Source organism: Perognathus longimembris, chromosome 6, assembly GCF_023159225.1.
Source record: "Perognathus longimembris pacificus isolate PPM17 chromosome 6, ASM2315922v1, whole genome shotgun sequence".
In the NCBI taxonomy this organism is placed as follows: domain Eukaryota; kingdom Metazoa; phylum Chordata; class Mammalia; order Rodentia; family Heteromyidae; genus Perognathus; species Perognathus longimembris.
In genome coordinates, this window is record NC_063166.1 from 9,663,056 (window position 1) to 9,685,676 (window position 22,621).

Sequence of the window (22,621 nt, forward strand, 5' to 3'; positions counted from 1 at the left end):
AATTAGAACCCAAGGCTACTAGCCACACACACACACACACACACACACACACACACACACACACACACACACTCCATACCATCACTCAGCCTAAATTTTAAACGAAATCCTGATAACAAAATTTAATGAAAGTAAATTACAACTATCTTTTCTCCTTCTCTTGATATGACGGCCATCATCCGATCATAGTCTTTTGCATGAAATGTCACCTCGTTTATGTTGTCAGACACTGCAGGGAGATGGGGCTGCAAGAAACACAAGCCAGAGACAACATGCTTACACGCGAGGCTAAACACGCTTTGAAAACCCTTAGCATCTTGTATCTTCATAAAATAGCAAAGAATTGACAACTTTGTCTCTTAGAACAACAGCAACAACAAGATGAAACACAAACCAACTCTGCCTTGACTGACTTAAGGGTACTGAGATTTGAACTTGGGGCTCCATTCTTGTTAAGCAGGCACTCTTACCACTGAGCCATAGCTCCGGCTCTGAAGTTTGCTCATTATTTTTGAGATAAGGTCTTACTTCCTGCCCAGGCATGCACCTGCACAACAGATTCCCAATCGCTAGGATGGCAGGCATGCAACACCACACGCAGCTCTTCATTGAGAAGGAATCACTGAAACTTTTTTTCAGGATGGGCTGGCTTCGGTGACCCCAACTATCTCTGCCTCCTGATGCCTCTGGGATTACAGACGTCCCGTTTTGGAAATTTTATTTTATGATTATGCATATGTGAGAAACCCATCTACATCATGGTTACTTCTAGTATACCTGTATGGTGTGCGAATCACTGGCTTGTCCAAGGATTTCCAGGAGAACTGGATCAGATACGAAGAAGAATCTCGGAAACAATAATCGCTTCTTCTCCAAATACCTTCAAGTAAAATGACAGCCAGTTACCAGGGGATTTTTACGGCTCTATTCATTTTTAATCACTAACATCTTCAGTAAGAGAATAGCAAATGCCTATTGGGATTTCCCTGCTTTCTTCTGGAATGCTTGGTGAGAACAAAGTCCACACTCTGCCTTGGAGGACGCGGGGGAAATGATTTAGAACAAAGCTTCCTCTCATCCAGCATCACCTCCTATCCCATCTTTAGCACTCCTGGGACTTTCTCGCGCCCCCCCCCCTTTTTTCCTCCCCCTCCCCCTCCCTCCCTCATGGGGCTTGAACTCAGAGCCAGGGTGCTGTTCCTGAGCTCTTTTGCTCAAGGCTAGTGCTCTACCACTTTGCGCCACAGAACCACTTCCAGTCTCTCAGGGACTTTTTTTTTTTTTTTAACCAGGGCTAGCTTTGAACCCTGATCCTTAGTTCTCAGCCTCCTGAGTAGTTAGGATTATAGATGTGAGCCACCAGTGCCCTGTGACTCCTGGAACTCTTGTGCAAGTTTTGGGAACCTCATGGCTTAAACCCAGGTTGAGCCCATCATTTTATCTCCAAACCAGGACATCTTGAGAGGGAATGGGGGACAAGTCCCCATGAAGGTAGGACCCAGGCACAAACGTGGACACGCCAGGATATGTCACCACCTATTTCAAATACAAATTGAGAGCAAACTCTTTTAGAGATGTCTTTAATTATCTCTGAATCTGCCTCCAAGAGCCTCTAGTTTCATCAGCGGATGAATGACAGGACCCCAGCGAGAAAGATATGTCTGTATTCTATTTCCTAGAATCTGTATGTGTGACCTTATTTGGAAAGGAGGTCTCTGTAGATGTGAGGAAGCTAGGGATCCTTTATCACCCAGATGAGCCCTAAACTGACTGGGCAGTGACTCCTGAGGAGAGCACGGGAAAAGAAGGCCACACAAAGACAGGGACAGAAACCGGAGTTGTGACCACCACCCAAGCAATTCCTAGAGCCCCCCACAAACTTGCAAGCTTCAGAGGGAACTGACCCAGTGGCCTTGGCCTTCTGGAAGTCTCTGCGATAGAATGCTACTCATGTGAGAGGACAAATGTCCCCCAGGGTGGTGGCGATTTGTTACCGCAGCTATAGGAAACTGATACAATGCCTTCACTCACCCATGCCAAGGGAAAGGGACCTTTTCTTGCAGAAAAATTAACTTTATGTGAATTTGAAATTCCTAGTCCTACTTTAACCATCACTAATCAAACAAACAAAAAACCTCACACACTTGCAGTCAATATTAGTAACTGGGTGGAGATAGAACACCATTGCAGGCTGGGCACTGGTGGCTCACGCCCGTAGTCCTAGCTACTTAGGGTGCTGAAGATCGTGGTTCAAAGCCAGACCAGGCAGGAAGTCTGTGAGATTCTTATCTCTAATTAGAAAACCAGTAGTGGTGCTGTGGCTCAAAGTGGTAGTGAGCTAGCCTTGAGCAAAAAAGCTCAGGGACAGAGCCTAGGCCCTGAGTTAAACCGCATGACTGACACACACACACACACACACACACACACACACACACACACACACACACGGAGAAAACGCACTTGAGTTGTCATTTTAAAATGCAGTTCCTACCCTGAAAGTGACTTCTGACATACTTCCAGCTGTTCATGTAAATGAGGCAAGAGCTGCCCCATGGTTTCGTCTCCAACACAGCAGCTGATCACATTGGGGTTCTCATGAGCTCGCTGCATGATTTTTACCCACGCCTTGTCAATATTCTGAAAACGTTTTGCTTCCTAGAAACAAATGCACAGCCACCAAAGATTAGCATCTGGATAATTAAGCCGGCAAAGGCTTCACTTTGGAGTTTCTTACCGTTCTCCAAACCAGTCTCTGTACATCTCAGGCTACAGAATTTAGACAATTATTTTCATCTGAATTAATTCTGAAGCCCTAAGCCTTAGACTTAATAAAGCTGCTTAATGCAATATCGCTCTACCACAATAGGGTTTATCACTTATTTCTGTTTCTTCGCATTGAATATATTTTTGAAGTGGCAGATGATTAATTCACAGAGCTATCAACTCCAAGTTCAAATCTAGTCTTCCTGCACCCCAGGTGTTTTGGTTTGATGAGCAAACTGAAGAAGCATGAAAATAATTTATCTGAGGGTCCTTGGAATAATTACAGTTCAATAGTCCCTGGGGCAGGGGTGGGGAGGCAATGCATGAAAAACACAAAACAAAGCCTCATTTACAATTTTGCAAATGAAATTTTCCTGTTTACTATGGATGATACTAAGCTTTGCATTCCATTGCAAAAACTACTCTAGAAAATGGCATAAACAGGCCTCTTTACAAAATGCAACTTTCTAATTAAATGAAAAACAATGTATTATACTCCAAACATAGGTTACAAAGGGAAATGGGTCATTTTTGAACATCTTTCCTCCTTGACTTATAACCTACATAGATCCTGTTTGTAGATAGAAAAATTTAGGAAGAGCTAGTTTAATTTTATGAGGAAAGTTACCTTCCTAGCATAAAAATATCAGTTATTTATTGACATTTACATGAAGGACTTCAATAGTGCTTATTAGAGCCATCTTTTTTTTCTATGCTGACCCTAAGGCTTGAACTTATGACCTGGGCACTGTCCCTGAGCTTTTGTGCTCAAGGTTAGTGCTCTACCACTTGAGCCACAGCTCCATTTCTGACTTTCTGGGTAATTAACTGACAATGAGAGTCTCGCAGACTTTCCTACCTGAGCTAGCTTCAAACTGCAATCTTCAGATGTCAGCTAAGACTATATGAGTGAGCCACTGTTGCTTAATGCCATTTTTATAGTTTCATTACAGACAGTTAAGGCTGCCTTTTTGGCCAGTACGTCTTGCTAGTAGTAGATTAATAATTTGTGTTTACTGAATACAGATCAATTTCAAGCAGGTGCCCCTACCACTATAAGCCATGCTTCCAGCAGCCCCCCAATTAATTTTTAATAATATTCCCTAAGGATTATTGCAAGATGAAGATGAACTTGTTGGAAAAGATGACCTACTATAATTTCATGGTATTGAGTTAGAAAGTGCACTGCATCTCATGACTTCTCACTGTTGGAAAATATGTGTCTTCTTTCTACTAATATAAATCAGAGGTCAACACCGTGTGTGTGTGTGTGTATGTGTATGTGTGTCTCCTGATAAAACCTTAAATAAGTGGGTGAGTGGGCGCTGGCCCACTCATCGAGTGATGTCATCGAGAAGACTTTGTCAGACACGGAGAGTCCACAGGGACGATCTCATCGGGAATTACAAAAGGCCATGTTTACCTGGGGCAGCTGTTTGGCAATATCGCCCCCTACGAAGACAGCTTCAAGGTAGACCCAAAGGTTCTGCACCACCAGCCACTCTTCAATGATATCTGAGGAAGTGGACAGTTTATACACCCAATTCTGGATATTTTTTTTAAACGGGGCATTATATCTAAAAAGTGAGAATAAGGAACAGGGTTATGTTTCAAGGAAGATTAGAAAAAAGCACAGCCTAACAAAGCAAATCACCAGAGAACTATTTATTCTAAGTGAAAAAGATAATCCTTAATCAGAATCACACAGCTAATGAAATTGTGAATAAAGCTCATATGATCACAGGAATTTTGCATATTGGCCCATGTGTCAGTCATAAGATAGGAAGTTAGGCTTAGTTTTAGGGCAGAGATCCTGAAAGGGAATTGTGCTCTGGTTGCTCCTGAGAGGAACAGAACAATTAGGAATAAGTAACATGCTTTGCCCAGCACCAGAGATACAGTTTGCCATATCCCTCCGGAATTACTGAATCTGTGTTATCTACAAGACCGTCTGTAAAGGAGCAGAACAAATCTGATCCCTAAGATCAGAAGAGGGTTAGGCATTGCCAGGTCATTTGGAGAAAAGATTGCTCCAATACCAGAGTCGAGCTTGCAAACTCATATCCACATTCAAATTCCCCTTCCCCCACACACATATGGTGGAGTCCACCAAGTGCTGCAGCCAGATTCTGCCGTGCTACAGATTCAGGAGAGGACTGGAGACACAGCTCAGGTGGTAGGGCTTCAGCCTTGAGCAAAATGCTAAGCAAAATTGCAAGGCCCTGGGTTCAAGCCCCAATGACAGCATTTAAAAAAAGAAAAACACTAAAATAAAACAAACAAAGAGAGAGAGTCAAGAGAGCTATCACTAAATAGCCCAGCTCCTCTTTTTTGATCATCAGGGGCAGTTGAAGTACAAAGACAGGAGAGAGAACTGATGCCACACCATGGAAGTAGTCACGGGCAGCCACTAGATGGAGACACCAGTCACCTACAGGCAGAGCAAGAGGCTGCCTTCAGCTCATAGCAAAGCTAAGCATCTACGAAGTGGCCTAGCAGCACTGCCTGGGAAGAAGGACTCTGTTGTCTGGGACCTCCAAACTTTTCCTGGTGCGGAACAGGGTGACCTGAAGGTACCCACACATAGAATGGGGTTTTTGTGGGTACTATCTGATACCTGGCTGTGATCCTAACTCCCCTGGAAGACTATGTTGTAAAGACACCCGGACCACCGAGAGGTCCTTATCTCCTTGGAATAATTTATGTGCAACTCCCTTTGGAACTCCACATACAATCTGGGTAATGAGAATTCCCATGTTCCCTAGACTTGGATCTCTGGGAATGATGGGGGGAATGGTGACACATTCCTTAGGCATATTAAGGGAAGGAATAGTTGAGAACTACCGAACAACCAGCTAGGAGAGGAGAGGGTGCAAATCTCCAGACTAAGCTCTGAGTCCCACTGGGATCTCCTGAGGCTGTCCTGGAGGCCACACGCATGGCTGAGCTGGGCCATGGGTTCGGTGCCGACTGGGAGCCACATTCAAGCCACAGTGGACCCAAAACAGGTACAGCCACTTTTTAAAAGAAAAAAAAAATCCAACTTTCTTTTGAGATTGGCTTTGGATAACTCCTTTTCTGAACAGGGTTAGCCAAAGAGAGAAATGGTGACAAATCAGCGGAGCAAAAGAGAAAGAAGATAAAATGAAGAGGTTGCCTCCACAAGGAACTACAATGTTCGGAGGATAAGTTATCAATGGGGTTGGGGGAGATGATTATGAGCGCGTACTCTGGAAAAATAAGGAAGGTGAAATGGGTACCATTAAAGAAGAGATGGAAGCCATGACTTTTAGGGAAAGCAAGCACTTCATACAGAGGCAGACAACAACTAGCAGCGAAGGGCAGACTCTTAATGAAATCCCACAACTGCTAAAACTGGGCTTTTGCCTAGTATTTTTATAACCATAGATATCAATCAGAACCTCTCCCCCCAAGTTAATTACCTGTTGCTTAGCAAGGAACCCAAGACCATTAAGCTATCCTCCATCAAAGTGATTATTTCCCCCGATTCGGTTCCTTTGAGCAGGAGCTCTCCCTTCCCTTTAAAGGGTGCAAAACTCAGGTTCTGATTGGTCCAGTTATCCACCACTAGAGCCAGCTTGGCTTCAATATCCTTTTCCTTACTGGCAGATATGCAAATATCCTGCAGAGGAAGATGAAACAGCATGTCAGGATGTTTCTAGCTGCAGATGATTAAGGGTATCATAAAATCAATTAAGTGTATCATAAAATCACAGGACATGTATGAGGAAGGGACCCAGAAGGCACCTAGCTAAGAGAGTGGTTTTGTGACTGTGAGAAGAATCCCTGTGCTGCAGGGGAATCTCTGAGAACTCATTATTTTCTTGTAGCACTTACAGGAGACAAGGGAATTTAAATCTTTTTTTTGGGGGGGGGGAATTATGTTTCTAACTGGAGCTTTTTTGCAAACATAGATGAAAGGAGTGACATTGATCAAGATATGCTTAGTACTTATAAACTCTCATGTTGAACTGAATCCAGAGATAATGCGTAACAATAAAAAACTAAAATAATAAATAAGAATAATAAGATGGAGGTAATCCTAGCTGCCCATATATCCCAGAGGTCAAAAGATAATGTGCATGCAAATCTTCTAAACGCTTGCAAGTGGTATATAACGATTACCATATATTCATGCCTGTTCTGGCCCCTGATATGATATCTCATTTGCTCACAAGTTAACTCTACTTTTTTCTCACAGATGACCACCCCCCTATTTTTTGACAGTCCTTTAAATTAAAGTGTCACAAGGGAAAATAAAGGTCATATGGGCTAATGGCAGGGCTTGTGTGTGAGCCCACAGGGTACATCTAAGTAGACAGTACCAAGTCTTTTTGGGGTACTAAGAGTTGCTCACTGACCCCTAGAATTACGTAGAATTTTTTTACACCAGTACTGGAACTCAGGGCCTTGCATCCTTGCTTGCCTTTTCTTGTTTTTGTTTTTGTTGTGCCGGTCCTGGAGCTTGAACTCAGAGCCTGGGCACTGTCCCTGAGCTCTCTTGCTCAAGGGTGACACACTCACATTTGAGCCACAGCTCCACTTCTGGCTTTTTGGTGGTTAATTGGAGATAAGAGTCTCACAGATTCTCTTGTCAGGGCTGGCTTCAAATTGCAGTCCTTAGATCTCAGCCTCCTGAGTGGCTAAGTGCCACTTCGGGCTATTTTTTTTTTTTTTTTGGAGAGGGAGAAATAATTAGAGACCACCTCTATTCTCCTACCCCTGCATCCCAAATAGACGGGGTCACAGGTGTGTAAACTTTATACACACCCACAAACACATATCAAAAATAAAACCACATAACTTTGAGCACTTGATTTGGGTGGTGTTCATTAGATTTCCTCTGTAAAGTTACCTTTTTCCCTTTATAATTCATAAATTTGTAACATAAAATTATATGTACATAAAATTATAGTTTCTCTGTAGAAAATACTGTACAATGATGTAAATATCTATTCCCAACAACTTTTTAATCCCATGGCTTTAGGATTCCCGGACATTATTGCCTATATCAATTAAATAATATCCTTGCAAAATGAAAAAAAAATTTAAAAAAACACAAGAAAGATGCAAACCACGGGGTGGCCCTGAAGCTTGGGTCTGAGGGCCATGGTCAACGGGGACCAGGAGGCCTCTGGTTCCTGTAAAATAAGCAACTAAAACTGGCCTAATAGGAGCTGCAGGGCCAGGACCTGCAGGTACCATCTAGCCACGTCATGAGAAGATGCTGTGGGCCTGGAGGATGTGACGTCTGTGTCTGGCCCACACCCTCCAGAGTCGAGATCCAGCCATCAGAGCACAACAGGGAGATACTGCCATGGCCATACTTGGTTCTTGGCCTGGGGCTGAGGGAGAAGTGGATGATGGGAGAGGAAACCATAAGACCACTAGTCAAGGAAAGCTGAGCTACACAGAGGGAAAAACACAACAAAAACCGTTGATTTTGTACAATGCTCAGAAAAGACAAAAGTGATCATCTCAACAGACCATTGATAAGACTTCATACATCTGCATACCTCAATATCATCTTTGTTTTTAAGGAGCGGAGCTTCCATGATATTTCTAAGGCAAAAAGAATCTGATTCCACATCGAATGGGGTTCCAGTTAACTCAGAGATTCGATCCCAGTGTCTCTGCTTCATCGCCTTATTGGTCATCATTTCTAGTAGCGGGCAAGACTCACTGAAGTCATCGATTCTCTTCTTCAGATCCAAAAAAGCTTGCCAATCTTTAAGCCCCTTGGGAAGCTTACGACATCTATCAGAGAGAAAGAGAAAAAAAATCCATCACCTTTGCCTGTTGTTAAAGGTGGTAGGATATATCAGGGGATCTGATGCTATATACTATGTAGAATACTGTATCAGAATTACCATGTAAAAAACCGAAAAGATACTATGAAAGATAAGCAGTATACAAAGACAAGCTAACCCAGTGGAAACTCACCTGTTCTGAAATTCTTGCAACTCTCCATTGATTTTTTCAATATCTACATCGCCCCAAAGAATCTCATAGTACCCGCTAATACTGCCCATGACAGTGTCATAAAGGCCATACAGCTTCTGCAGCAAGTTCAGTTCTTTCCTGGAGAATAAAACAATTAAGTTATCACACAGTCTATTTTGTTGTTGTTGTTGTTGCTCGTGGGGCTTGAACTCTGGGCCTTGGCGCTGTCCCTGAACTCTTCAGCTCAAGGCTAGCGCTCTACCACTTGTGCCACAGCGCCACTTCCGGTTTTCTGGTGGTAACTGGAAGTAAGAGTCTCTCAGACTTTCCTGCCTGGACTGGCTTTGAACCCCGATCTTCAGATCTCAGCCTCCTGAGTAGCTAGGATTAGAGGCATGAGCCACGGGCGCCTGGCCACACAGTCTATTTTTTTAATGTATTCCACTATTAGACCAGACATATTCATTCAAACAGTATCTCACAATTATGGGTATTGTGACTCCTAGTGATAAGACCATGGCTTCTAATACAAAGACTGTTAAAGCTCTATCAATAAGATCAAGCTCCTCAACAACACTCTGAATGATACTACAACTCAATATTAGTCATGTTGTAAGTCCATCTTTCCTTGTGAAAAAGAGAGAACTAGATCTTCTTCTAAATCTAAGACAAATATACTGCACTCTGAGTAGCTGTGTTTTTCTGACTCTTGATTCCATTATTCAAAGAATGATTTCATTATCCCTACGGGTTATTTCCACCTGAGCCATGTATGACTAGAATAAGAAAGAAAGAAGGAAAACCATCGCCTAAAGGCCGGTTCACAATACAAAAATCCTCTTCCCAGTCTCTCCCTGTGCTTCTGAAAGCACTGTATCATCTCTCAAGAAAAGCTCCAGGACAAAAATCTAGAGACAACATGTCTATAATGTTCCACTTACTACAGCTAAGAACTTAGAAATTTCATTTTCTTCCTAACACAGAAGAGAAGAAAGCAGGTAAAGGAATCTCTCTCCCCAGTATCGAACAGCAAAGAGGCAGAAAGCAGCACTCTACACTGAATATTCTAGATGAGACTCCAGATCGTTGCCTAGGTGCACTGTGTTGAACTTTACAAGTGTACAAGAGATTTGAATGCATACATTTCAAGAGAGCCAACAGCCCCATTGGACAAAATTGTGTAATGAGAATTTTCTGAGATAGACAAGTGACCTTGTGCTTTTACTATTTATGGTTATTTTAGCAAGTTTTGTTTGATCCATTTCACAGGCAGGCAAGGATCAAAAGTAGGTAATATATGTAGTATAAATGATAAACGTGCTCCTATCTGTGACATACTCAAAACTAGTGAAAGAAAATGTAAAGTACAAGCTAACTGTGTGTGTGTGTGTGTGTGTGTGTGTGTGTGTGTGTGTTTTGTCCTGCTGCTTAAACTCAGGACCTGGGTGCTGTCGAGCTTTTTTTGCTCAAAGCTAGCACTCTACCATCTGAAACACACCTTAATTTCCAGATTCTAGATGGTTAATTGGAGATAAGACTCTCTTGGACTTTTCTTGCCTTGGCTGGCTTTGAACCATGATCCTCAGATCTCAGCCTCCTGAACAGCTAGGATTATAGGTAAGAGCCACTGGCGCCTGACTACAAGCTAACTTTTGGTCATAAACACCGACAGTTTTTGCAGTGTATTTTCTACTTCTCTAGAATTTTCTTTTTTGTATATAAAGTCTGTGTCTAATAGGTTGGAGTAGCAGGAACATAGAGAATAGAGGAACATAGAGATATGTCTACACTTTGTGATTTCCTGCATGAGAAAGGGATTTGACAATGACCCGAATCTTCTAATAAACAGTAACGTAATAATAATCTAATAATATAATAATTATCTACATGAAACTCCTGGGCATTTGTACACTTACCTGGTTTTGTGTAGAATCTCATAGTCAGTCACAGGCAGTCCAAAAAGCTGTTCGCCAGAGGAATAGGTAACAAATTTCCTCCACAGATCATCGAAGTTGGCCTGTAACAAAGATTTTTAAATTGTGCCAAAATATCAAGAAGTCCCGTTAAAGTAGAACTCATCATAATTGAAATAAAAGTTGCCATTTAGTAATAATTATGAAAGGAGGATTTGTGGGGCAAATGTATGTTGAATACCTAGCTACTGTGGAGAAGTTAAGCACTAGTTAGAGAAGGAAAGCTAACTGCCAAGCATCCTGAAAAATTGGTTTTATGTAAAACTATTTCTTTTCTGTTTATTTCCTCTTTTTCTCTTTTGTGGTATTGGGAATGGAACCCAGGGCTTCTCTCACGCTTGAGGTGCAGCCCCGCCACTTACGCTATACCTTAATCCTTTTTAATTTAATTTTTATTTTTGAGGAAGGGTGGTGCTAACTCTGCCCACCCTAGCCTTGAACTCACAATCTTCCCCCCTTCTCCTGCTTCTCAACTATCTGGGACTCACTATGGTAGTGCACTAACATATCCAGCTAAATTACTTCTTTATTAAGTAGCCTCGAGAAGACCTATATTTAAAATCCCTATAATGTACATCAATGTAGCCAAAATAAACACCAAAAAAAAACGTGGGTTTTACCTGAAATATCTGCAGCCTGTTGCTGGCTTCTTGGGGTGGTATTTTAGGAACCATAGGTCCTTCCTGTAAGGAAAAATATAATCTCCATTTTCATTCCCAACCAGACTTATTTGTCAACATCTAGTATTTGCTTTTAAGTAAATACACTTTTTTTCACTGAAATGGTAGAATTCTGTGCTCTCATTTATTTCCTGTAACAGTTTTACTAAGATCTAATTTATATGCTCTACAATCTACCCACTTAAAAGTGCACAACTCGGTGACCTTTACTATATTCAGAGCTGTGCAACTGTGACCACAATCACCTCGAAATATTTCCATCATTCCAGCCTCCGTTCATTTTTAAAGGACCTTGACACAGCTAATAAAGACTGTGCCCAAACCACGTCCCATGTGAGTGTGTCTTACAAGAGCTCAGCTGAATTTCACTCAGGATGATAAAGGATAATGCCACGGCTGTGATTAAAATAACCAATGCATACTTCTGAGAATGGCCTCTTTGTGCTAGTCGTGTAGCCCGGGATAGAAACAGGGCTGCATGTTAAGTTGGGTATTTTGGTGGTCAGTCGCTCATGGCTGTGAACCAGTACACACTTGCATAGCAACCTTCCTCAACAGAACTCCCCCATAAGCAAAGGAATGAAAGAGCGTCCTACATAGCAACAGACGAAAAGAACAAAGACTGTTCCCAGTAGGAAACGATGAGTATTAAAGATCTTAACATGGACTGTACAACCATGAATATAAGTGCATCATGTTTAAAAGGTAAACTGAGGCGTGGTAACGTATGAAAGAGTTTGAGCACTCGGTGATTCAAGAATAAGACAGCTCCAAACCAGAAATGGCTCCATCCACTGCCTTAAGGAGTGGGTTTTATGGGATTCACGTGGGAAGAAGGCAGAGAAAACAAGTGACTGGTCACAGTTATTGCTTTGCCTTCTCTAATCTGTCCTGCTGAAAAGCCCCTGGTTTACTGTCAGCTTGTCTGCTGTTTCTCATGTTTCAATTAAGCTCAGCTTTTCCTAATAAAGAAAAGACATTTGTAAATAGCGTGGGTTAAGTTTTGCTTTTGTTTGTGAATCAAGCAAGTTTAATGTCATTTTCTGATGCCCAAACCACTTTATCTGCTCAGTGTCTTTAAATCTCAACTCCATTTTAATTTACTTCAACAATAAAAGGGCAAACCAATATTAGTTAATTCAACCAAAGGAGATAAGTTCAATACCAGTTTTAAAAAATTAAAAATAGGGGCTGGGAATATGGCCTAGTGGTAAAGTGCTCGCCTCATATACATGAAGCCCTGGGTTCGATTCCTCAGCACCACATATGTAGAAAAAGCTGGAAGAGGCGCGGTGGCTTAAGTGGTAGAGTGCTAGCCTTGAGCAAAAAGAAGCCAGGGACAGTGCTCAGGCCCTGAGTTCAAGCCCCAGGACTGGCAAAAAAAATTAAAATAAAGTGTTAGTCATCTGCAATGACACACACCTGTAATGCTGCCTATTTAGGAGGCTAAGAGAATCATGACTTCAAAACAGTGTGGGCTGCACAGCAGACCTTGTTTCACATATATCTGTATAATACAATATATGTGTACATATGTATATATGTATACACATACACATATAGGAAATATCAGCATATGTATTATTCATTTTCAATGATCCTTCTGGTTCTCATAAGAGTTAGTGACAATGGAAAATGAGTTGCATACTAGCTTAAGTACTCAGCATGTTCTGTGGACCTTCTGAACAAATGTATTCACATTCCCTACCAGAGACTCTGAGAATTCTGGCCCTGAGACAAATCAAAACTAGACACTTCATTCCCTACACAAGCTCCGAAGTCACTGCTCCTGTAACAGTCACATCTGCCTTCTTTCACTACTAGACTCACTTAAAGGAACAGCTAGCTGTCCTTGCTGATGCAGCAAATACATAAACAGGCTGCTTACAGATAATGTCTTTCTCGAGGTTTACCATCCTCATTTCATATGAATCTATCACAGGACATTTTACCACCCAGCATGCTAACATGTCAATTACCGTCTCATAGGCTTCTGAAAAGTTCGTGACGTCCTCACGAAAAACTTCTACAGCCTCAAGGAGATCGCTCTTAAACTTTGGTTGCACTTGAACTAGTTCATCTTGTACAGAAACCTGGAACATACGTGGACTATGTATTGATTGTATCGCAATAAAACTGTCATCAATGACAACTAAGTTGTTAAAAGATACAGAATAAATCTTTCTAGAAATAGTGACTTAATGAAAAAAAATAAGGTATTTACTTTATACTTACAGCTTTGCTCTGCAGTTTGTTGAATGAGTATCTCAAAGTATCAACTGCTTCCGATTCTTCTTTGGTGACTTCAACTTCGAATCTGTTTAAAATACCATAGGCTTCCTGTGGAGAGGAGACAGAATTCAGAAATATCCCGGGAAGCAATTGCCAAAGGATTCACCTGCCTTCTAGACACATTCTGTCTTCAAAGACAGCAAATTCTACAAGAATGGTTTCCAACAGTAAGAAAGCATCTTTGACGTTTTACTGACTGCTATGTATTGCCTATGCATGATAGGCTCTGAAATCCTCATTGGACAAGCACCTACGTGATTCTGGTGGAGGGTAAGGAGATTGCATGAAGAAATATTACCCTGGAAAATACTCGTAGAATTATCTCTCTCTCTCTCTCTCTCTCTCTCTCTCTCTCTCTCTCTCTCTCTCTCTCTCTCTCTCTCTCTCCTCCTTGATCTTGTGCCAATGTCATGCAGAATAATTTCTCATACTCTATTAAAACTGGATCTGACTATTTAAGGAGTGGAATGAAATGAAAATGGACGAGAGAATCTGAAGCAAAGAATCTTAAAGGGTTCAAGGAATGGACTGGCAAATGAATTTACCAAACTAATGTCCACCAAAGAATTAAGCTTCTATACTCAGAGGAAAGACAAAATAATTTATTACATCTTGAGGAAGGGATGATCAGCATTCAAAATTCCAAAAAACTTCATTTTGAAGTAGTGAAAGTATGAATCCCACCAGCTATCAAGCGTGTCAACTCTAAATGTGTTCAAGAAAACATAAAATAGCTCTCAGCGCTGGGTGTCAAGGAGAGGAAAGGGAAGTGTCAACTCCTCAAATGCTGCAGGTAAGACTTAAGAAACAATAATAAAGCAAGGAATCTGGCTTTTATTTCCTCCGTGAGCCAGAAAACACTGTGACAGATAAAATAATGGCATCTCCAATGTTGTCCACGGTCTGGGTCCCTAAAAGGAACATTGAAGCTCTACTGCAATTAAAAAAATGTCCATGGGAAATTAGCCTAGAGTAAGCAGGTGGGCTTAATGTAATCAAAGGTCTTTATCAGGAAAAAGGGAGATAGAATAGTCAGAGAAGACCTAATGACAGAAGCAGGGGTAGGAATGACGTCATTGCTGGTAGTGGGCTACGAGCCAAGGAATGAGGACAGCCTAGACAAGCTGGAGAAAGACTAGGAATGGATTCTCCCCTCGAGCTCCAGAAATAACACGGCCCTGCTGAGATCTTGATTTTAACCCTGTGAGACCCATTATTCCTTTCTGATTGCTAGGACTATAAAATAAATTTGTATTGTTTCAAACCATTAAATGTGTATTATGCCATTTCACATTTACATCCCGGTAAGTTTGTTATTGCTGCAATAGGAACCCAATACCCACTACAATCGTCCTTTTTGATGATTTCAATTCTAGCAATTTACTACTGAGCCGAGCCAGCTTAGCTCTATGGCCTGTGGAATGCCTGTGGTTCTGCGTTAGACCCAGACTGGTTTCTAAAGGAAGCCAAAGAGCCTGCCTAACATATCAGCAATTCCAAGAGAGGGCACAAGCAAGCTTTTCTGTGAAATGATCATGTTAGTATTGAAAATGCAACACTGTCTGGCCTGATCACTAACATGCTCTGTATATTAACTTGTAACAACTGGTAAAAAATTTTCCCAACATCAGAAAGTAGATTTACCATAGAATAGATTTTTATTTATTTATTTATTTTTGGCCAGTCCTGGGCCTTGAACTCAGGGCCTGAGCACTGTCCCTGGTTTCCTTTTGCTCAAGGCTAGCACTCTGCCACTTGAGCCACAGCGCCACTTCTGGCCGTTTTCTGTATATGTGGTGCTGGGGAATTGAACCCAGGGCCTCATGTATACGAGGCAAGCTCTCTTGCCACTAGGCCATATCCCCAGCCCCATAGAATAGATTTTAAAATATGTTAAGAGCATCACTTTTCAGTATGTTTTTTTTTTAATCTCAGGAAAGAAAAATGCCATTGATTCTTACTTCAATTGGTCCCAGAGTCATGTCCATTTGGATTTCATTATCACGAATACAAGACAAGGCTTCCATCGCAAATCTGACATCATCTAAATCACGAATAGGTCTGGACAGCTTTTTCAAGTATTCATTGATAAATGTTATCATGTCTAGCATTTTCTTTTTGTATTCTTCATTCAAATATCGACAGAGCAACATCTTCCAGGCCTTTGCTTCAATTGATAAAGCTAATTTCATGGGTTCTGATGAAGACAAGAAAGAATAAAATAGCATAGAGTCAGTACTCCAGAGAAAATCACTGTATGTGTAATCTGAGCATCAGATACAAACAGATTGTCCAATTCAGCGCTCACCAACCAGGCATGGCACCTGAGCACCTGAAATGTGGCTATTCTGACTGGAGGTACTCCTCTCCCCGTGGCATATTCATCCATACTTGAGAAAGACACTACAACCTATAGGCAAGATGGGTGATATGAAGTCACTGCTCCACGTAAACTTTCTGTTTCTGGTCATCTCGTTAGCAGCCCCCTGTTATCCTCAAGGAAACCCCTTTCAAGGAAGTGAAATCTATGGCTTCTCCTGTCAAACCTCGGCCCTAATTTTCTTGTTATTCTCTTACTTAGGAGGCTGAGATCCAGAGGATGTCAGTTCAAAGTCAGCCTAGATAGAAAATGAGAGACAAAAAGTGCGACTCTATCTCCCATTTACCAGGAAAATGCCAGACTGCGTGACTCAAGTGGTAGAGCAAGAATCATAAGCATGAAAGCCAAATGAAAGTGCAAGACAATGAGTTCAATCCCCAATTGTCACAGAAAAATCACACAAATAAAATACCATTTTAGGTGAAAATATAGATACATGACATCATAATTATTGTTTTAGTTACCTGTATGCAATTCAAGAGCCCCTACAATAATGATGGGCTTCAACTCATCAATCTCCTGCTCAAAAGTAGCATAGTGGAGAATCTCGGATCTGATCTCTGTCAGGGACGGGTTGTTGGCCAAAAACTCCTATAAGTAAGGCAACAATTCGTATTTTGCTTATTCATTATTAATACTCTTAACTATTAAGACTTTTAAGTATTGCACACTTGTAATAGTTAAATGAAGAAACGTGTACTTTCTTACATACTTTCTCCCTTGATGTGCTATGGGCCGATGGTGTGGAAAAGAATGGATATTCCAGTACTCTTGAGAGACGATGAGAGGAGAGGCTGGGTGACAGATCTTCCAGTTCACCGGGACTGGTTATTCAGAGTTCTAAAGTGTTGCAACTAACCAAAAATATACCTGGGTCTACAGAAGTGTGGTAGGCCCAGGCCTCTGAACAGGACTGGTCACCCAGTCTGTACCTGACTGTCCCAGGGAGTTACCTGAAAACTGGCAGAGCCCATTATCACTGAGAATGTCCATACATGCATCTAGCGCTTGGTACCCATGGGTTCGTAGTCTCTGTGCATGAGTTCCTGTCATTCTCCCCAAATCTTCATGATTCCCCCCCACCCACCCAAGAGTTAGACACAAACAGCTAAAAATCTAAAGGACATGACACATGGTAGAAGGATACCTTCACTTTCACATCCCGGTCCTCCGTCCAGAGACTCTTGTACTTCTGAAAGTCCTGCAGGGCTTCGTTGGCCGCCTTTCTTAGAGAGTTCACGGAGGACGAAAGGAGAAGGACCAGCTTGGAAATATCCTTGTGCTCCGCCACCCCGGGGTAAAAGTTCTTCAGCTTCCTTGCTGGAATAACTTCCTCAAAAGATCCTGAAGACAGATGTTCACATACCACAACTTAATGTCTATACTCAGTTTTACATATCATCGATATTCATGATGAGACTTCTAAAAGGCGCTCCCTCCAATTAATTAGCAGTTAGAAGCTGCTGACTTATCATCATCACTGAGTTAGATTTTTGAGGTCTGGCTTTCTCTCATCAGGAGAAAATGTGTTGTAAGAAAGGAAGAACTATGAGACACTGGTTAGAGCCCCTGTGTTTTATAAAGTCCCTTAATGAAAGGTTATAAGAGTCGAAACGGGATCCTATAGAACAGTATAACAGTCAATAGAGAAAGATCACATCTACCACCCAAATGACCTCTAATCATCATAGCTGAACCCCAGAGGACAGGAGACATCTCAGGGCTGTCTAAACCACTACTACAACATCTTTGGCCAAAACACAAATCTGCTCATGTCACTGTGTTGACTGAAAACCCTCAACTTGTCTCATTCAACAGAGACCACACAGATGCTTTTGTTTGGCCCATCTTAAAGAGAATTCACAATGGAATAAACAGTGAACGATCCTTAAGTACTGGGACTAGAACTCAGAGTTTTGAGCTTACTAAGCATGTGCTCTTCCTGCTGAGCTATGTCCCCATCCCTGATTGTTTTTTTGCTAGCTAAATGTGAGAGAGTATCTTGCTTCCTGTCACCATCTGTTTGTCTCAGGCTTCCTGTCCTGGCTGGGATGATCAGGTGTTTGCTGCTAGGCCCAGCAATCAGCTGGACTGGAACCTCAGCCTCCATATTGCTAGCAGGACAGGTATGAGCCACAGCCATACTGTCAACTTTTGTTAAGTTGGTAACAACTGAAAATCATGAGACTTCACATCAAATTGTAGACTCCAGGCTTCTCCTTTTAAAGTGGTACAACGTGGAACTTGAGGAATTCCCACACAGGAAGAGTTACCTGACTGAAGGTGGCTAGTTCTTTTAAATTTACCAGAGTCTGCTTTAAGCCTTACTCTATTACTTTATCTTATATCTAATCAGAATCAGAGCAAAAGAAAATATAAGATATTGAAGTAGTTCAATTAATATACTTTATACTTGAGCTATTTGCCTGGTTCCTTTAATTTAATTAAGCAGTGACATACTATGATGTGGCAATTCAATTCTCAGTTCAATCACTAAGAAGAATTCCACTGTACAGATATACCTCATTTGTTTATCTATTCATTGCTTTTAGACATTTCTTTGGTTAGCAATTTGGGACTATTACTAAGACTCTGGTAAAAAAAAAAAAAAACTGAGGCAAAGTTTCCCAGTGTGAATATTATGCTGAAAAGAAAATCAGAGTAAAAGTTTAAGTTTTATCTTTCAAGATTACTAGAGGACAGCGATTTAAAAAAAAAAAAACTTGCCAGGTTCTGGTGACTCATATCTATTATCCTAGCTACTCAGGAGGCTGAGATCTGAGGATCATGGTTCAAAACCAGCCTGGATAGGAAAGTCTGTGAGACTCTTCTCTCCAATTAACCACCAGAAAACTTGAAATGGAGCTATGACTTAAAAGTGGTAGCACACTATCCTTGAGCAGAAGAACTCAGGGACAGCTCCCAGGCCCTGAGTTCAGGCCCCACAACCAACCAAAACAACAACAACATCAAAACACTTGCTGGGCACTTATGGCTCACGCCTATAATCCTACCTACTCGAGAGTCTGAGATTTGAGAAAGCCAGACCAGGCAGGAAAAGTCCATGAGACCCTAATCTCCAATAACCATCAAAAAGCCAGAAATTGGTTCAAGCCCTAGTACTGGCACACCTATTAAAAAATCTTGGTGTATCCATGACCAAAAAAAAACAATTATTTACATGTCAGTTTTAGGTGAAAAAAAAAATGGACCACTGGTGTTTTCTTAATTAAAATTTTAACAAGTCAACATATAAAATATGGAAAAAAATATACGACAGCATATTGAAAAATCTATATGCTGCCAAACCCCAAGGAAGTCTCTGAAGACCATTTACTAACTATCGCAGCTCTAAGGTTGTGATCTGAGACTTGTTTTAACATTTCTTTTTCTTTTTTTTTTTCTTTTTTTTTGTTGTTGTTGTTGACAGTCCTGGGGGCTTGATCTCAGGGCCTGAGCACTGTCCCCGGGCTTCTTTTTTTTTTTTTTTTTTTTTTTTTGCTCAAGGCTAGCACTCTACCACTTGATCCACAGCGCGACTTCCAGATTTTTCTATATATGTGGTGCTGAGGAATCGAACCCAGGGCTTCATGTATACGAGGCGAGCACTTTACCACTAGGCCGTATTCCCAGCCCCTTGTTTTAACATGTCTTTCCCCCCCCGCCCCAACCCCCTTGTGGTGCTGGGGATTGAAGTCGGGTCTTTTAGAGCTCTTACTTTCATCCTTCTTCTGTTTGCCTGTGCTTGGGTGAGTCTGGTCGGTGCGGGAGCCACTGGCAATGACGGGTTTGATCTGGCGGACCTGCTGCTGTCCCCAGTGGGCCACTCCCCTGCTGACCTCCAGGGTTAACTGGATCATGCGGTTAATGGCTTGTTGGATGTCATCTAGGCTAGGAACCATCACCTGTGGAAACAAACAGCCCGGGCATAATCCTGCTAACGCACTGGCGACCTGAGGCTCCAATGCTCCCCATCCTGTGTCCACCCCCCTCCTGCTGAGTGAGCGAGCCAAGCCCAGGATGGCCCAGGGGAAGGCTGAGTGAGCAGATGGATGGGGGAGGAGCGACTGCTGTGGTCTGAACTAAGAAAACAGCAAGGTGATTTGTACCGCACATGGCCAGGTTTCAGTCGATCATGCGCTACACATTGGTCTTTGTTTTTCTTTATTGACTTACCTGCAGTGCTAGGGATGGAACCCAGGGTTCATGCTAGGCCAGGGCTCTACCTAATATTACACTTTTTAAACATATTACCAACCAGGCACTCTATTGAATAATATTCACCACGTTAGGGATTGCAAGATGCACTTCCGATTTTATAAAGGAAATAATGTCCTCCGACCGTTTTCGTCCGTATGGGCTGTAACAAGAAGGAAGTTTAACTGAGGATGAGCCTTAACCTAAAATTTCACAGCCTACCAGCAACCTTCCCAACAATAAAGACCCTCTTCACTGTATCAACTACATTAACAAGAGCATTGTTTATAATAGCAACCAAAAATTGCACACGACTAAGGAAACACAATGACTTAATAGTCTTAGAAGTAAAACATCAATCTCACAGAGTATTTAAATACTGCCCTTTCAGTAGTGACTTTCTAGCATTCTTTGCTCTCTTGTAATCAAATGGAGGATCCTGACAACAAAAAGCAAACACTTCTGCCAGGCACTGAAGGTTCATACCTATAACCCTAGTTATTCAGAAAACTGAAAGTTGTGGTTCAAAGCCAGCGTGAGTAAGAAAGACCGAGAGACTCTTATCTCCAGTCAACCAGCAAAACCCAAAGCTGAAGCTGTAGCTCAAGGGGTAGAAGATCAGCCTTGAGCAAAAAAAAAAAAAGAAAGAAAGAAAGAGAAAAAAAAAAGCTAAGGAACAGCACCAGGCCCTGAGTTCAAACCCCAAGACCAGACCCCTAAAAAGTGAAAAGAAAAATTCTGTAAGCATCAAAATAATCATGCAAATAGCTACTCAGAGAGGCAAACTGGATGCAAGGCAGAACGCCCAGCTGAGAAGGGAAAGGAAGGAAAGAAGCCAGCGGACCAGCATTTTGAGTGTGAACGGCAGGGATTGTGAGAGGCAGGCTCCCTACCCACTTACTAACAACCCAGCCCTTTTGCATTTCCATTCTCTTTCAAGTAGTCTCTTGTATTTTTGCCCAGGCCAGTCTTGGATTGCAATTCTCCTATCTATGCCTCCAACATAGCTGGGATCTATATAAGATGCACATTTACACATCTGCTTGTCGATTGAGATGGGGTGTCACTAACTGCATCTCCCCCCAACCCAAACTGGCCTCAAACTGAAATCCTCCCATCTCTGCCTCTCATGTGGCTGAGATTACATGTGTGAACCACTGCACCCAGCTTATCTCTGCTCTTGTAGTACTAAATAATCTTTTCCCACACAGCCTCTTAATGAACATTATATTTTAAGTCTTATTATCTTTTAAAATCAATAAATTAAAGACACTATTGAAATCACATTATTATGGGTAGTATTACCAGATAGACTCAGCATATTTTCAACTTGCCTTGAAACAAATATTCTCCTTTTCATTGTATCCAGAGACAAACGTGTTGCTTTCTGAAGACTGTCCAGTAATTGATGAGAGAAAAAAGCATAGACTTCTTTGCATTCCTGTAATGAGAAATCCTATTAAATTTGCTTCCCAGATATAAATGTCTATCTTCTCCCAAGCAGTAACCAAACATTCAAAGTGACACAGGAAATGTAAGAAATAATAAACCATACAATCTCAGTGACACTGTGGAAAGAAATTTAGTCTGAAGCTACTTGTGTGGATTTCCTTAGACAAATAGCAACATATGAAAAGTGTGCTTGCCTATATACCCTAGCAAAGCAAGAGGACTTAATCAAGGGCAAAAATTCAAAAACAGCATGCTCAAAATAATCCTGATTTGCTCAACACTCAATAATTCACAAACAGACATTTCAAATGTGGGAGTGTGGACACAAGAGGCTGATGAGTCACCATCCCCAGGAAGGAAGGCCTGGTGGGGAAACATATTTTAAGATGTACAAGACCCAAAGCACAGTGTAGTAGCACCTGCCTGGAATCCCAGCAACTCTGATTCCTGAGGCAGGAAGATCTCAACCCCAAAGACAGCCCTGGAAAATGTTGTGAGACTCTGTCTCAGAAAACAAACAAACAAAAAAGTCTTGGGCTGGGAATGTGGCTTAGCGGTAGAGTGTTTGCCTAGCATGCATGAAGCCAAGGGTTCGATTCCTCAGTACCACATCAACAGAAAAAGCCAGAAGGGGTGCTGTGGCTCAAGTGGTAGAGCAGTAGCCTTGAGTGGGAAAAGGTCAGGAACAGTGCCCAGGCCCTGAGTTCAAGCCCCAGGACCTATAGTATATACATACATACATACATACATACATGTGGTAATGGGGAGCCAAGTTCTGGTCCTCTAGGGTGAAGAGAAGATTGGCAGCACCACCCACTGAAAGCTATTGGGAAACCTGCAAAGACCGCTGGATTCCACCTGATTCTGCAGTGTAAAGGGGAAACGTGTAATTTCTCCAGCTCCTGCTCTGAAGGAGACAG

At 41.8% G+C, this 22,621-nt stretch overlaps 1 protein-coding gene across 2 annotated transcripts in view; it reads right to left on the reverse strand.

Annotated features, from left to right (window-relative positions):
• The window catches only part of Dnah8 (dynein axonemal heavy chain 8), a 195,825-nt gene that overhangs the window by 120,780 nt on the left and 52,424 nt on the right, over positions 1-22,621 (reverse strand). For both annotated transcript variants that reach the window (XM_048347828.1, XM_048347830.1), the window contains exons 23-39: positions 21,584-21,690; positions 20,337-20,412; positions 19,771-19,957; positions 17,200-17,396; positions 16,517-16,643; positions 15,634-15,869; positions 13,616-13,720; positions 13,360-13,473; positions 11,321-11,383; positions 10,644-10,744; positions 8,728-8,865; positions 8,301-8,541; positions 6,207-6,406; positions 4,187-4,340; positions 2,492-2,655; positions 778-880; positions 141-245 (exon numbers count right to left, since the gene is read on the reverse strand). In XM_048347828.1, coding sequence (XP_048203785.1) covers positions 141-245; positions 778-880; positions 2,492-2,655; positions 4,187-4,340; positions 6,207-6,406; positions 8,301-8,541; positions 8,728-8,865; positions 10,644-10,744; positions 11,321-11,383; positions 13,360-13,473; positions 13,616-13,720; positions 15,634-15,869; positions 16,517-16,643; positions 17,200-17,396; positions 19,771-19,957; positions 20,337-20,412; positions 21,584-21,690 — 2,418 coding nt within the window. The remainder of the gene's footprint in view (positions 1-140; positions 246-777; positions 881-2,491; positions 2,656-4,186; positions 4,341-6,206; positions 6,407-8,300; positions 8,542-8,727; positions 8,866-10,643; positions 10,745-11,320; positions 11,384-13,359; positions 13,474-13,615; positions 13,721-15,633; positions 15,870-16,516; positions 16,644-17,199; positions 17,397-19,770; positions 19,958-20,336; positions 20,413-21,583; positions 21,691-22,621) is intronic.